The following is a 14271-nucleotide window of genomic DNA, read 5'->3' on the forward strand; positions in this document are numbered from 1 at the left end:
GGGAGGAAAAAGTAAGGTAGCAAAATAAGGTCCATCTGCACTTGAGATGCAAGCTATGGCCTGCTGGACATGTTGAGCCATTCCTAAAGCAGGAATGGCTCAACATGCTTTATACCAAAGCTGAAGAAGACTGGGAACAGTGGGCCAATTTTAAAAAGAAAGAAAGTTTTACATTTCATTTGGAAATCAAGGTCCCAGAGCCTGAGCGGAGAGAAAGACAATCAAATCTGTTTGAGGTCGAGTGTGAAGCTTCCAGTCAGTGATAACTCAGGGAGCCACATTATCTGTTGGAACCGGTCCACTGCCTTTCATCAAGTCCAAAGTCAGGATGGCAGCCTACCAGGAACTTTAAGAGCCATTCAAGCTTTCTGGAGATGCAGCTTTCATTTTCCAGCAGGAGTTAGAACCTGCTCCCACCAGCAGTAACACCAACACCTGGTTAATGACCAGGCTAATGACCAATCAGATGTCAAATTCACCTGATCAAACCTTTACAGACAATTTATATGTTGTCAAGTTGGCTGAGTGCTGCAACCAAGCAGGGAGCTCATATCCTCCACAAGACATTATTTCTGCTCTAACAAAACTGAATTTAGGGTTTTCAATTAGCCTTCAGAATTCACAAAAATAAAAAGGTTAACATGGATCCTTCTGCTTAATCAATTTATATATGCATTTTACTTTTTTTTCAATCAATTAACATGTACCTGTATATTTACATTCTGCAACAGCCTGTGTGGAATAGAAGCTGCTTAAAGGCAGCAAATATAAGAAGCTTATTCTTAAAAAAAAAAAAATGTATACTGTACTGCAAGAAGAAATTTGTCTCAACCTTAAAGTCCACTCTGATTTTGTGACTTGGTTTAGAAGACTCGACTTCTCGCTGTTCAAATCCGTGAGCAAGGGCAGCCAGGACACTGGGAGGAGTCTGCTCCAAGGGAGCCTGAGATGAAAGAGCCTGAGAGAGAAAGCCAACATTAACAAAGACCTGAACATGTTTTCTCTTTTACTTTTTAAAAATAAAACTTGCCTTTAATAACATTTTTAAAAACATGACTAGAGTTGAAGACATTCAGTAACTTCTGCTTTGTCTGCAACAATTGTATTAACAAAGTGAATCAAAAATCCAAAGTTCAGTGGCAACCATTGAGAGCCAAAGACCTTTGAGGCTGTAATTAAGCCTTAAAGGGACAGTTTCTCAATTAGGGTTTTATCACACAGGTCAAAAACTGTTAATACCAAATGTGCAGTTGGTGATGATTGGGAGACTGCATTTAGTGTAAATTCAGAATTTTGGACACAAAGGTCAAAACCAAAGTAGTTTTTTTTTTTACCATCTTGAAGATTAAAAGTGTAGCTACATTTGTTTGAGGGTTGTATATACACAAAAACAAACAGGAAGTAGACATAGGAGGTGACGTGCCACCAAACATCTACTGACAATGTAAAGATGCAGTAACTAGACAAATAGGATCAATTCACTTATTTAAACCTCTATGGCGTTTAGCTTGTTAAACTGCTTTCACTTTCATATCAGGCAGTTTCTCTGACAGAAATGTTCTGTTCTCAGTACGTTTCAGACAGGAAGATCATTGGTGACACACAACCTTTTACCTCAATTTCCTGTGTAAATGATCGTCGCAGGGTTTCCGCAGGTTTCACCAACTCAAATTTAAGACTTTTGCGTGGCGGAAACGTACAAAAGAAATGTACCGTATTTTCCACACTATAAGGCGCACCTAAAAACCTTCAATTTCCTCAAAAGCCGACAGTGCGCCTTATAATCCGGTGCGCCTTATATATGGACCAATACTGAGCCACAACAGGTCTAGCAACTACGGTAAGCAGCCGCCGACTTCATGTTCCTCCGTAGAAGAAGAAGCGCGCGGTGCACGCTGGGATAGTTGTCAGAACGCTGATTTGTTAATAAAGTTTGATAATACATTTAAAGCCAGGGGGGGCAGAGGGGCAGGGGAAGAGAGAGAGAGACTGCCGCGGCAGCATGTTGGTCTGTTTTACCCAGAAAGCAGTTGGGCAGAATATCGCAACACCAACACCGTGAGTGAAACAACGACTGGGGCAGCCTACTATATAAAGTATTCGGGACCACTTCTTTACAAATGTGGATGTGTAATAATAGAGTATGGAACAAATTGGCAACCCAAACTGTATCGTCTATTCTATGCGCCTTATAATGCGGTGCACCTTATATATGAAAAAAATTTTAAATAGGGCATTCATTGAAGGTGCGCCTTACAATGCGAAAAATACGCTATATTTTATTATATATTCATGTGTAAGCAGTGTGATAAAATATGACATTTGCTTACTTTAACGCACTTTACTAAGTCGTTGGCCGTTGCACGCCCCAAGTCTGTACTGTACTTGACCAAATTGACTCATTTGGTTAAACATCTCACATTAGCAGTTAGATTCAGCCTCCAAAACCAAATGTTCTAGTCTTAACCTGGATAAAGCATCCAAAAGAGCCACCTACTATAGTCCAGAGACGATCTGAGAGTTTGGATTCTTATTGCTCACCTTCTCAGGTTTCCGTCGAACCTGCGGTACCCGATGTGAACTGGATTTACGGTGTCTGACTTCATCATCCGAAAAGTCTTCGAAGAATCCATCCAGGGAGACAAAGTCTTTATAACAGAAGAAAACTTACGATTAAAATGAAGAAACTACAATATAGAGCAACTGTTGCTGTTATTACAAGTTGGTGGTTTGCGGAATCTCAGGTTACCTTGGTTGAAGCGCGGTCCAGCTCCCCTCCTCCTTGCTGGTGAGGCAGAGCTAGATAAAGCTTTGTCGTCGAGATCAGAGTCATAATCCACCAGGTCAAAATAGACTCGAGGCTTCACCACACGCTTTGGCTGCTTCCTTACTGACGGACTGTGGCCGTCTGTGTTGGGACCAGATGGCGAGTCCCCGCCGCCCTCGTTCCCTTCATCATTGCTTGAATACCCCCCGCTGAGAGATGACCGCCTCCGCTTAGACGAACCTTACCCAAGCAGAAAAGCAAAATTAACAAAATTAACAAGCAACGGACAGTGCATGGTAAAAAAAAAAAAAAAAAAAGAAAAACATATTTTGGTTTGCAAAATAAAGCAGCAAAATACTTTTAGGAGCCACTCTGCCACTGAGTCTTCGTGCTTTCCTCTCTTCAATCTGATCACACCTCTTATACCTTGGGGTAAAAGCAAGAAAAAGAAAACAGTTATTTCTGAAGGCTGCACCATAAACCAACAGCCACACATTTATGCTAAACTTACACACAACACTGCCGCTTGGTGTTGGGGCCGCCAAACTTAGGCTTGTCAAGACAGTTGATGCACTTCCCACAGTCGTCTTCGTGGTTGCAGCCTTTGCAAACGCCACACCTTCGAGAGCGGTACCCGAATGGCCCGAGCCCCTTCTTCTTTGCGAAACTGGACGGCTTTTTCGACTTTATTGCCTTTGGATCCGCCAGGCTTGGGCTGTCTGACTCTGATGGAGACCCAATATCTGCGGGAAGAGAAACAAATCAAGAGGTCATAACCTTTCACAAGCGAAAAAGATATTTATTGCCTTTTGTTATCCTAAACCTATTTGCTTAGCGACCCAAAGGAAACACTTGGGGGAGGGCGGAATATACGCTACCAAGTTTAAAAATATGTGTTAGATATATAAATTTTTTTCTAAAATAGAAAATTATTGCATTTTCATTATCTGAATGTTTTATATTTGTCAAAATGGAAAGTGTGCAATGTCTGTACCCTAATGATAAAAAGAAAAGAATATGATGTAAATCAAAGTTTTTCCCACCCTTGTACCATCAGGGTCTATTATATGCAGATACTCCATTAAAAACATACAAGAATACCTAATAAAATTGATATTTTTGTTTCATTTGCATGTACAAATAATGCTAAGCTTCATACAATGTTTGATCGTTGTTATTAAGAGCCACTGTGCATGCCAAAGAGCCTTCTGGGAACTAATAATTCAGCTCTTTAAAGTGTGTTTCTTTGCAGTTCATATCAAAAGAACATACTTGATTTTATTAAACAAAATAATGGTGGTTATTTTATAAAAGGACATGCACTACTTTGATAAAATTAGTAATCACTCTTATTATTTTAGTCACTTTAAACCCAGTCATACAATTTAAAATAACTAAAAAGGAGAAATTATTTCCTAAATTTCCAACACTACATTCACAGGAATCAAGACAGCATCCTATGAAACAAAATGCTGACGATCATCATCATGACAACCTTTAGTGATAGCAGATGGGGAGATGCCAGATCTTTCATGCAGAGGCAAGGCACTTAGTCGGGGAATGTCGTCGGCGACCATGGCTCGGGGCTGGCCCAGTACCACGGAGGCGGCGCGACACACGTGCTTGATCCGCGGACCTCCTGCTCGGCGAAACTCCTGGCACAGTGGGGAGATGAGCTGCGGCTGAGAAGAAAACAACAGGGTGGGTAGAACCAGACACTTTTAAGATGAATCGATGCTTGTCCCCATCAGGCGTATTGATCCCGAGGACTCACTTGTCCTTGAACTTGCTCGGTCTTGACAGGAACCTCGGTACGAGGAACTTGCGCCCTCTGCTTCCTCCTCTGTCTTTTAAAAGCGATTTCTTGAGATCTGGAGCCAGCAGGACCGGATAACAGCTGCGAGAGAAATAAAGAAACAAGACATCGGCTCAAACGAGACATCTGCTTCTGTTAATCAGGAATACAATATGCGTCTTCAACAGGTGGGAATACATGGAATTAAGCAATTGTACTTTCAAATAATCGTACAAATAATCGATCCTAGACCTGTGTGGTCTAGGATCCATCACTGAACAAAACTGGAATTAACTGGATTAGTCTGAAATAAACAGATCTGAATCCTACAAGGGCAAATTCAAATTTAGAATTTTAATGCGAAAGATGTAACTCTGTGCTTCTCAGTTCCAGTCCTCAGGTGCACCTGCTCCGCGCGTTTCAGATGTCTATTCCAGAACAGCTTATTCAAATGATAGCATGACTTCTTCTGCAGCCATCAAGAACTGCAGAAGGCTGTTAATCACCCACAAAATTCAACCCAGGTGTGTGGCAAAAGGGAAACACCTAAAACATGCAAGGCAGGGAAGCCTGAGGACCGGAATTGAGAAATTGTAACTCAAGGTTTTGGTTCTGATATTTTTTGACAATTGCTAAGCATTTTGTTTAGATAATGGCCAATAATTTATATTTTAAAACAAAAATGTTATGGCGTAGCCAGCAGACAGAAGAATTGTGAAGACTGACGACTTGACAGCTGTCCAGCAGGCAGTCACTGGCATCCTCCACCAGGAGGTCGCAAAGTGTTATTGTTAAAAAAGCTGGTTGTAAACAGAGCTGCAGTCAAGCATACTGATGGACATTTAAGCGAAAAAATGTTTTATAAAGGGGCACACGCAACAGAGATAAGTGCAACACTAAAATCGGTATGAAGAGAGGACAATGGGCTACAATTGTCTCAATAATAATTTGCAAACTCATGTCACCTGCTGGGATTAGTCCACCGTTTCCTCAAGTCCAAAGGTCTAATTGGAAATTTAAGAGCACTCAATGCTTCACTCAGCTAACAAACTATATATGCCTAATTAAAATTCCTTCTTTATTTTATGTAACATTATAATTTTTTAAAAATTGTTTCTTTTTATCTTCTGTAAGCCGTAATCATCAGAATTTTCACACATTTCTTATTACAAAATCCATTCCATACTTTTCCAAATTCAAGTTTCAAGATTTCCTGGGAACAACAAGAGCATTTAACACCAAAATTAAAAACAACTAGTAGAGAGCAACCTTGATTTAAGCTTGTCTAAACACAAAACATGTGGCTTTTCTTTGAAATCAAGGTAATACTTTGTAAAAGAAAAGAACACACAGCAGAACAATGAGACAAAACCACAGTGCTTATTAAAGCGTGATTAGACTTGTCCAGTAGGGGAAAAAAAGGGAAAATTTTGTATGGAAATTTTTTTGATTTTTCCTTACACGGAAAATGACAAAAGTAAATTTCAGACATTTCTACATTGAATAGGACAGTGAATTTTGAACTTCTACACATAAAAAACTAATTAACATAAATAAACAATTGAAATATATCAGCGTAGTAAATCTATACGAGTTTCAATTTTTAAGCTCAATTACTGAAATAAATTAACTTTTTCATTGTATTGTAATTTTTGATTAAATGCACAAATAAACATTTTTCATGCTAAAACTTTTATTTGTGATTTTTAACCTTACCCCAGAAGACTTGAGTTGTTTCTGCTGGTCGATTTTAATAAGTTGAACCTTTGCTTTCCTGAGAAGATTCAACATTTTTTTATTTGCACTAGTGAGGCGTGCCCTTTGTGGCGCTCCCTTCTCTATGTGCCCAAGAGGAACGCCTTCGACTGCGCCTGACTTCTGTACCGACGACGGCGCTTCTGTGAAAACAAAAACATAAGTGCTCTATTAAACGCCTTTATTTTAAATATTTATCAGAATCGTGTCTAATTGTAATCGTCTTACTTGAGTCCCGCAGGGCAGTGTCTTTCACTGCCAATGCTCCTTCTGTGCATGGCTTCAATGCAACAGAATTAGGAGACCGAAGACTGACGGAAACCTTTCTCACCACTCCTGGACTATCCAGGTCTTCGATCTTGATCTTGGACTTTTCCTTGTCTGCGCCTGTGTCCCGCTGTCTCAGACTGATGCTCATGACCTCGTCGTCGAGTCCCTCGGCTAAATCAACCGGAGGCAGAGCGGGTTTACTCACAGGCTCGAGCTCTTGTGTGATTTTGCTTTTTGGAAGTCCCAAAACGGGCTTCTTCAGCCTCTGATAAATCTTCAGGTGAGCCGCCTGCTTGGTAAATTTGGGTGGACTCTTCTTTTTCAGAACGTCCAAGAGGTCCGACGATGGTTCTGGGAGCTTATCCGCTGGGGGAGATAAAAACAGATTCTCACTTTTGCTCTCTGGGGCTTTATCCAGTGTATATAACTCCTCGCAGGAATCTTCAGAGAGATTCCACTTGAAGCTCGAGTTCTTCAGGGAAGGCTTCTTCTTTTCATTTTTCTCACTCTTACAGTCAAAAAACAGGCTATCGGCCAAGTCGATGCTGTCCTCCAGGTCCTGAGCTGAAAACAGATCAACATCCAGCTGAGCTTCACTCAAAATATCCTCGTCATCAATTGGAAAGATGGGAGACAACGGCCTTTCTGCCCCATCGTCTCGCCTCTTCCCCGGACGAATGTTCAGGCCAAGCTGCAAACCCTTCTTCGGAGAGTGCCTTCGAGGCAACACGGACATCCCAACATCATCCATGAACCTCTGTGGGGTCTTGATCACTCGAGAGGATCTTGCACTTACAACAGGCATAATGAAGTGCTTGATGTTTTTTACAAACTTTGACTTGCAAGGCTGAACACTAACAACATCCGGCTGTCCCGAGTCCACTGGAGTGTCTGCTTCTTCTTGCTTCAAGTTATCTTTCTCCATTCCCATTTCAATCAGGTGGGAAATGATTTTAGACTGGGATTTGGACTTCTTAGATCCAACAAAAGGCAGGCTTGTGTGCTTCTTTTTGTACTTTTTCTGTACTCCGATGAGTGTAGACCCTGGGGATGGGACGGGAGCCGCCAGCAGCAGAGAAGGGTCATCATCAGTGTCAAAAGTACTTTCACCTTCAGGGGATTTAAGAGGGGCAAACTTTCCATCTCTGCCTCTGTGCCTGTGCTTTTGGCGTTGGCCAATTAAGGATTTGCGTTTCTTTTTTAGCTTTCTGGAAGATTTCTTGGATGATATTAGTTCACCTGTTTGATCTGAGGTGACCACTGGCTGCTGACTGTCCACAATCTTCTCAGTGTCCAACAACTGCTGATGTTCCCCCAACATCTCATTGTCCCCCAACATCTGGCTTTCCTCCAATTGCTGATCTTCCCCCATTTGCTGACCATCCCCCAGTTGTTGACCTTCCCCCAATTTTTGACCTTCCCCCAATTTTTGATCTTCCCCCAATTGCTGACCTTCTCCCAATTGCTGACTGTCTATAGACTGCATGTCTGGTTCCTCTTTTACCGTTGGTTGTATCTCCTTTTCTTTTTCTTCTACAAGAACAGGCTCCTGTTTGGTCTCAGATTCTGGTTCTGCTCTCTCCTCAACTACCTGGCTCACCTCTTCAGCTACAGGCTCAACACTTTCCATATGAATAGGCTCCATGTTAATAAAGTCAACCTTGTCAGGGACTGCATCTGGTGTGGTGTCAGGCAAAACAACAGCCTTCTCAGCCTTCTGCTTTTTAACAGACTTCTTCTTCTTTGCTTGTTTATTATTTCTAGGTTTTCTGGGTTTGGAAGGCACAGGCAATGGTTTGGCCTCTTCAATCTGTGGTTCTAATTTGTTCTCCAATGACTGTGAGCAGACTTCATCTGCTGTTTGTGAGGGAGTGTCGGCGGCCTTTGGACTTTCCTTTTCAAGAACTTCGGAGGAGTTTAAACTGGTCACCTGTGGTGGGTCTTCGACTAAATTAGGACATGAGTTTATTGGAAGAATTTGAGGAGCGGACTCCTCAGTAGAAACCTGAGAGGGAACTTCAGCTTCCACTTGCGGCTTTTCTTCTTCTTGGGGACTTTTCCTTAGCCTTCGTTTCCGAGTGGTCGCAGGTTTGTTGCTGCCAGAATTCTTCTGTGGAGACTCGAGGCTTGACGTCCTTCTTCTTAGCCTTCTAGAAGGAGTGGTCTCTGTGTCCTGTAGAGAAGACTTATCCTCTTGCACCTCTGGTGGATCTTTCAGGTTTTCCTCTTTGTTTTCAGGCACCGGGCTAACCTGCTGAATCAGAAAAGACGGCTTTGAGCTTTTATGTTTGCCAGGAGATGAAACCTTTTTAATCTGAAGAGGTGGTACCTTCCCGCAATCTGCTTTAGTGATTTCTTGAGTGGGAGTTTCAGGCGTAGGATCTGCTTCAGGCTGCACTTGTACACTTGATGTTTCCGAATCAGGCATGCTTTGGGGATCCTTTTCAACATTTTGCATGCTTTCCAGTGGGGCTGCACATTCCTGTTTTGATTTTCTACCTCGTCCCTTTGTGATCTTCTTTACACCGGTGTCACTAGGTGGGGTCTTAGCCACTTGGCTCACAGTCTCTGTTTGTACCTTGATGGTATCTTCTGCCCGTGGGGTTTGACTTCCAATTTTGACTAAGGCTAAAGTCCAAATATATTTTCTCCGTTTTTTCTTTCGAGATGAAGCTTTCCCGCTGGCCTGTGCATCATATTTAGGATTTCTGGTCTTTATTAATTTTATGCTTGGGACCCTCATTTCCTCAGTTTTAACAGGCAAATTTTCACTGGCATGTGTAAGTAAGTTTTCAGATTCTGTGGCTAATGAGCCTTGGTTTTCTGGCACTGTAATATCTTTATTTAGCCTTTTGCTTTGCCTTCGACCTTCTCTCCTCACCACTGGTTTGGCCTCAGCCTTTTGTGAAACTTCTGACTTGAGCTCATCCAGAACAGCAGCGGGTTTAGTCAGACTTTCTGTTTCAGGTACACTGTCCGTTAAGTTATTAGAGAGTTCGTTAGCAACTCTTGTGCTTCTACGAGTCACTTTTTTAACCTCAGAACCCTGCAGTGGGGCTACTTGCTTTTTCTTTAAGTCTTTTGAGTTCAGTTTCTGCTCTACAGATCCGCTGTCCTTAACCTTGGTCAGTTCCTTCTCTTTTGATTTTTGGTCATCAACCACAACTTTGGCAGTAGTCTGACTTACAGGTTCTGCTACCTTAACAGCAGATCTCCCACGCCTCCTCGTAGGTATGGTCGGCACTCCTTTGTCCCCAGTGTTGAGCTCATCGTCATAAGATTCGGTTTTTAACTTGATGTGAGCGCTTAAAATCTGATCACCCTGAATGTCCTTAACATCGGGCTGGTCCTGCACATCTTTCAATTTCAACTTTTTATCTGCCTTTTTCTGGGGCTCCTTTATAGTTTTCACTTTCTTTTTGGCCACCAACTTTATTGTAATCCTCGGTGCTGCTGCTGAAGCTCTGCTCTTGGCTGACCCTTGGTCCATAGTGTTTTTTCCTTTTGGAGTTTTCTTCAAATCCTTCGCTGGTTTTGTTTCAATAGATATGTCGTGTATTTCCTCCGGAGCTTTCACTTCTTTTACAGGATCAGGTGGGACAGCCTCATCAACTGCTGGCACTTTTTGTGGTGGCTTCTCACTTTTTCTCCTAGATTTTGTGCTGACAGCATTGACTGCAAAAAAGTACATAAATAAGTAAAATTATATTTATTGTAGAAAAACAATTGATCTCACATATACTTAATTTCTTCTGTACAGTTTTAAATTTCAAAACGGTTTACCTTTGGAAGAATTTTTTTGCGACATCACAGATTCTGCAGCATTTCTTTTGTCAGCTTCAAATCCTTTGAAGTCATCACCCTTTATAAAAAAAAAAGTAAAATGATTAATTGCACATATACACTCAACAACGAGGCACAGGCAACAATTAAACAAATACCAAATTTAGTTTTACAAAGGAACAACAAAGCTACAATTATGATCATTAAAATCAACATTTTCAGTACCACTGATGTTATTTTCCTTAAGGAATGCTCGCATTTTGTCTGCGCATTCACACAAATGCACATAATGTAGATTTAATCAATACACCAAACCAGTTTCAACTTTTTATCTTCTTTTTTCTGGGGCTCCTTTGTGGATGGGAAACTTAGTGCGTCAGTTCTAGGTCAAACTAAGACAATCAAAAATGGAGGTAAAAAAAATAAAAAAAAGTGAAAATAATCCTCAAAACTGTCCAGATTCAAATACTGAAACATGTTTTATGTTTAGATGTTGATTATGATTATATCTCGTTTTCTTTGCAGCTAAACTACAAATTCACTCAATTTTAAATGTATTGGTGCCCTTAATAAACTCACCTGTTATATACCTCATAGAAAGCAACGTGGATATTTTCAGTGGTTAAAAAAGTAAAGATTACATATTTTTCTGATATTACGCAGTCCTAGTATCCACAACAAAAATAAGCACAAAATTGTTCAGGTCAAGTAGTCTGGGTAGTGTCCCCGTGATAAACCCATTATAACAGATTCTGAGAGAGTCAAACCTCTCCATGCAATCAGTTAGACTGAAACATTTTCGATGTTTTGCACCCGCAGAACTATGTTCTCGCATGTGTGGCAGACAGCGTTGTTAGTATTGTAAACAGTACTCTGATGTAATCTATGAAACATGCGATTAAAGGGAGGAAAAAAAGGTGATTAAAAAAAAAAGATTTCGATTCAGCACAGCTGTGCACATTTATGACCATAACCGCTACAGTTGCAGAAGTAGGATCTGTTTCTCTATGAATGCAACAGCATAACTATTGTATGGTTATTACAGTTAAATATTTATTTTATTTAAAGGCAATAAGGTTGGCATTACATATTTATGAATGTGTTTTAAGAAAAATACGGAACTATGATTGAGAAAAAAATAACCTTTAGGAGTTTGAATGGTGAAACATAAACACGGCAGACAGTCAGCCTGGAACAGTGCATTAATGAATGCAGCTGTGATTTTCTATCACTGCACAATCTTTTCTTTGCATTTAGTAAATATACATGTACATACAAAAATTACTTTAAAAAGCAGTTCATACCATGAATAATAAATACCACATAATCAGTGACCACCAGGGAAATAATTCAAATTAATATAATAGTCAAGGTCTACATCGTTTTTACAATTCAATGCAACCTCAGAACTCTGCGTTAAGTAAAACCCATGCTTTAGTTAATGATGGTCACGCCTTCATTGATGTTATAAAAGCTACAACGAAACGCTAGTCTGTAATCAACAACTCCCTCCAAACACTTACAATGTTCTTTATACCTGCAGTTGGGTCTTGAAGAAGATCTAATAAATAAGGATCACTCACTATTAGTTGCGTTTCAGCCCTTAAATGTGTGTGACCAACATGTGTGGCAGTGTCTTTGGCACACTTCTGTAGATTCATTTAAACATGCCCTGTTTGCTAACCTTGGCTAACAGCTAGCTAACCCAAAACGATTTACTCCCTTGTGACAGTTAAGGAGCTTTATAGCCACAATATAAAATGTTATGTAACTGTTTATATGCACTTTATACTTTGCCAAACACAAGACGTGTCTTATTTAAAGCAGACTTTAGAAAAGCATATAGCAAACATAGTTAGCGGCTACTCTCTGCAGAGTACGAAGGCGCTCGCCTTCCTGCTCTTTGTGTTGGCTATTAGCAGGCTAGCAGATATTATGGCCCTGTAACGAAAGGGCCATACGTAGAATAACTGCGGCGCATGTTTACAAGTGCCCACTCTGCATTTAAAAAATATTAAGGTTATCAATCTTTAACCTTTACTTTTTATTCTTGGAGATCAACTCAGAGCCCCATGCTAATGTGACTTCAAAAAGATCTGCTGTCAGAGTTAAAATGACATTTTGTGTTTGGAGTGTTCAAATGGAAAGCTCAACTAGGCTAACACTGGTGATACCGTTTAGCTTGAAGCTAAAGTTAACGCTAGCCAGCCTGCCAATGGGATGTTGACATTTCTCCATGGCACTAACCAGTCATACAGCGGTGGAAAGCACTCATTCTTGCGCATAGACCGATCACACTAAATGCGTCAATTTTGAATATATCACCCACTTCCTTAATGAGTACGGCACCTTACCTCTTCACTTGTACTAGAGCTATATCCAGCCTGGCCGAGGATCTTGTGGCTTGCCTCTATCCCGAGTAGACGCAAGTGCGACTGGTCTTCGTTTAACGAAAGAGCCAGGTTTGCGGGCCTTGGCCCTCCGTTAGTCACATCATCAGTTTCTGAGCTTGATCGCCCGAGTTGCCATCGCTTCTCAGAGCGCAAACGACTGCGCGAAGACCAAGGCCGACCGGGGAAACGACCTCTGGCCGTAGCAGTTCCACCTTGGCCTCCTACGGCAGCCGCGGTTGCTGATCCGCATCCCGCTGCCGCCGCCATCATTGCTTCAACAACAACACACACCGACGGCTAGCAGTTCGAGGGGGAGACAAGAGGGAAGGCGCGAGATGGGAGGGGGGAGCCGCAATGTAACAAGGGAAACTGAGTGTTTCTTTTTTTTTTTTTTTTTTTTTACTTAGTGGAGCATCGATGGCATTTACAATATCTATCTAAATTGAACAATTTTGTTGGCTCCAATGGAAATTAAAAATACCGATACATTAAAATCAAATACTGAAGCATTAAAAATTTTAATTTTTTTATGGTTTAGATGTAACCTACTTTTTCAGTGGTGATAAATGATTTTAAAAGCTTGTGAAATTAATACAATAAAACTAAAATGATTAAATAACGATACAGTAATGAGAAAATGCCCGATAAAGCTGTTTTTAACACAAAGTGTTTTCTGTAAGATTAAAACATAACTTCATTTTTGTCTTACCATCGCAGTACAGTAGATGGCCATATACTGCATATTTGATACCACAAAAATAGAGGAATATTGAAGAGGTGCATTTCTGTAAATAAGAATAGCCTACCATAAAAAATAAATGTATTTATTTTTATTACATTTATAATGCAAAGCTAATATTTTGTATGGCTTAACTACACACAGAGTGTTGGCCTCATAAATATTTATGGGAAAACCTGAACCGACAGTTGTTACAAAAAGTTATTGACATTTTCCTCACTGTTTACTTTTTATGTTTGATTTACTTCACTTTTTTGACTACTATCAAAAAAGTTACGCTCTTGTATTGTTCAATGAAAAAGCTGCATTTGATCCTAAGACAAGAAATGTTTAAATTGTGTGTAAGCTATATAGAAGGAAGACATTATATAAGTTAAATGAGAGAGTATTTAATAAATGAAATGTCTGGTAAGTGCCATCTTTTATTGGTGTAAACTTTGGTCCTCCTTCCAAGAATACTCATGAGTCTCAGACCCTCGGTATCTAGTATTCGGGGAAAATATGTGACATTCCAGGTTGGAATATAAATGCCATAAAATGACAATTCTGTGGAGATTGTATGAAATGGTATACTCGATGGAAAACGTTTTTGAAAGATAAAATATGTTTTTTTCTTTACATTTAATTTAAAGAACCTAGTCTCCAAAAGTTTATGCTTTTCTATTTGACGTTTTCTCATTATATTTATAAATTTGGGAACAAACCTTCATTGTATGTGTGTCTCCTTCGTCTGTACACCAGGTGGTAGTATTAACTCTAATACTGACTT

General features: G+C 40.3%; 1 protein-coding gene across 3 annotated transcripts in view; it reads right to left on the bottom strand.

Moving 5' to 3' along the window:
• The window catches only part of kmt2bb (lysine (K)-specific methyltransferase 2Bb), a 34482-nt gene extending 21386 nt beyond the window's left edge, over positions 1–13096 (bottom strand). The window contains exons 1-12 of one of the 3 annotated variants that reach the window (XM_008432414.3): positions 12725–13095; positions 10371–10449; positions 8917–10262; positions 6546–8841; positions 6279–6460; positions 4542–4664; positions 4263–4449; positions 3279–3510; positions 3126–3193; positions 2750–3007; positions 2542–2648; positions 833–958 (exon numbers count right to left, since the gene is read on the bottom strand). In XM_008432414.3, the coding sequence (XP_008430636.1) occupies positions 833–958; positions 2542–2648; positions 2750–3007; positions 3126–3193; positions 3279–3510; positions 4263–4449; positions 4542–4664; positions 6279–6460; positions 6546–8841; positions 8917–10262; positions 10371–10449; positions 12725–13033 (5313 nt within the window). In that variant the 5' untranslated portion in view covers positions 13034–13095. Of the gene's footprint in view, positions 1–832; positions 959–2541; positions 2649–2749; positions 3008–3125; positions 3194–3278; positions 3511–4262; positions 4450–4541; positions 4665–6278; positions 6461–6545; positions 10263–10370; positions 10450–12724 lie in introns of all 3 variants that reach the window. The other 2 variants (XM_081616955.1, XM_008432413.3) reach the window with 2 other exon arrangements.
• Positions 13097–14271: the final 1175 nt, after the last annotated feature.

Source organism: Poecilia reticulata, chromosome 16, assembly GCF_904066995.2.
Source record: "Poecilia reticulata chromosome 16, P_reticulata-male-v2, whole genome shotgun sequence".
NCBI lineage: Eukaryota > Metazoa > Chordata > Actinopteri > Cyprinodontiformes > Poeciliidae > Poecilia > Poecilia reticulata.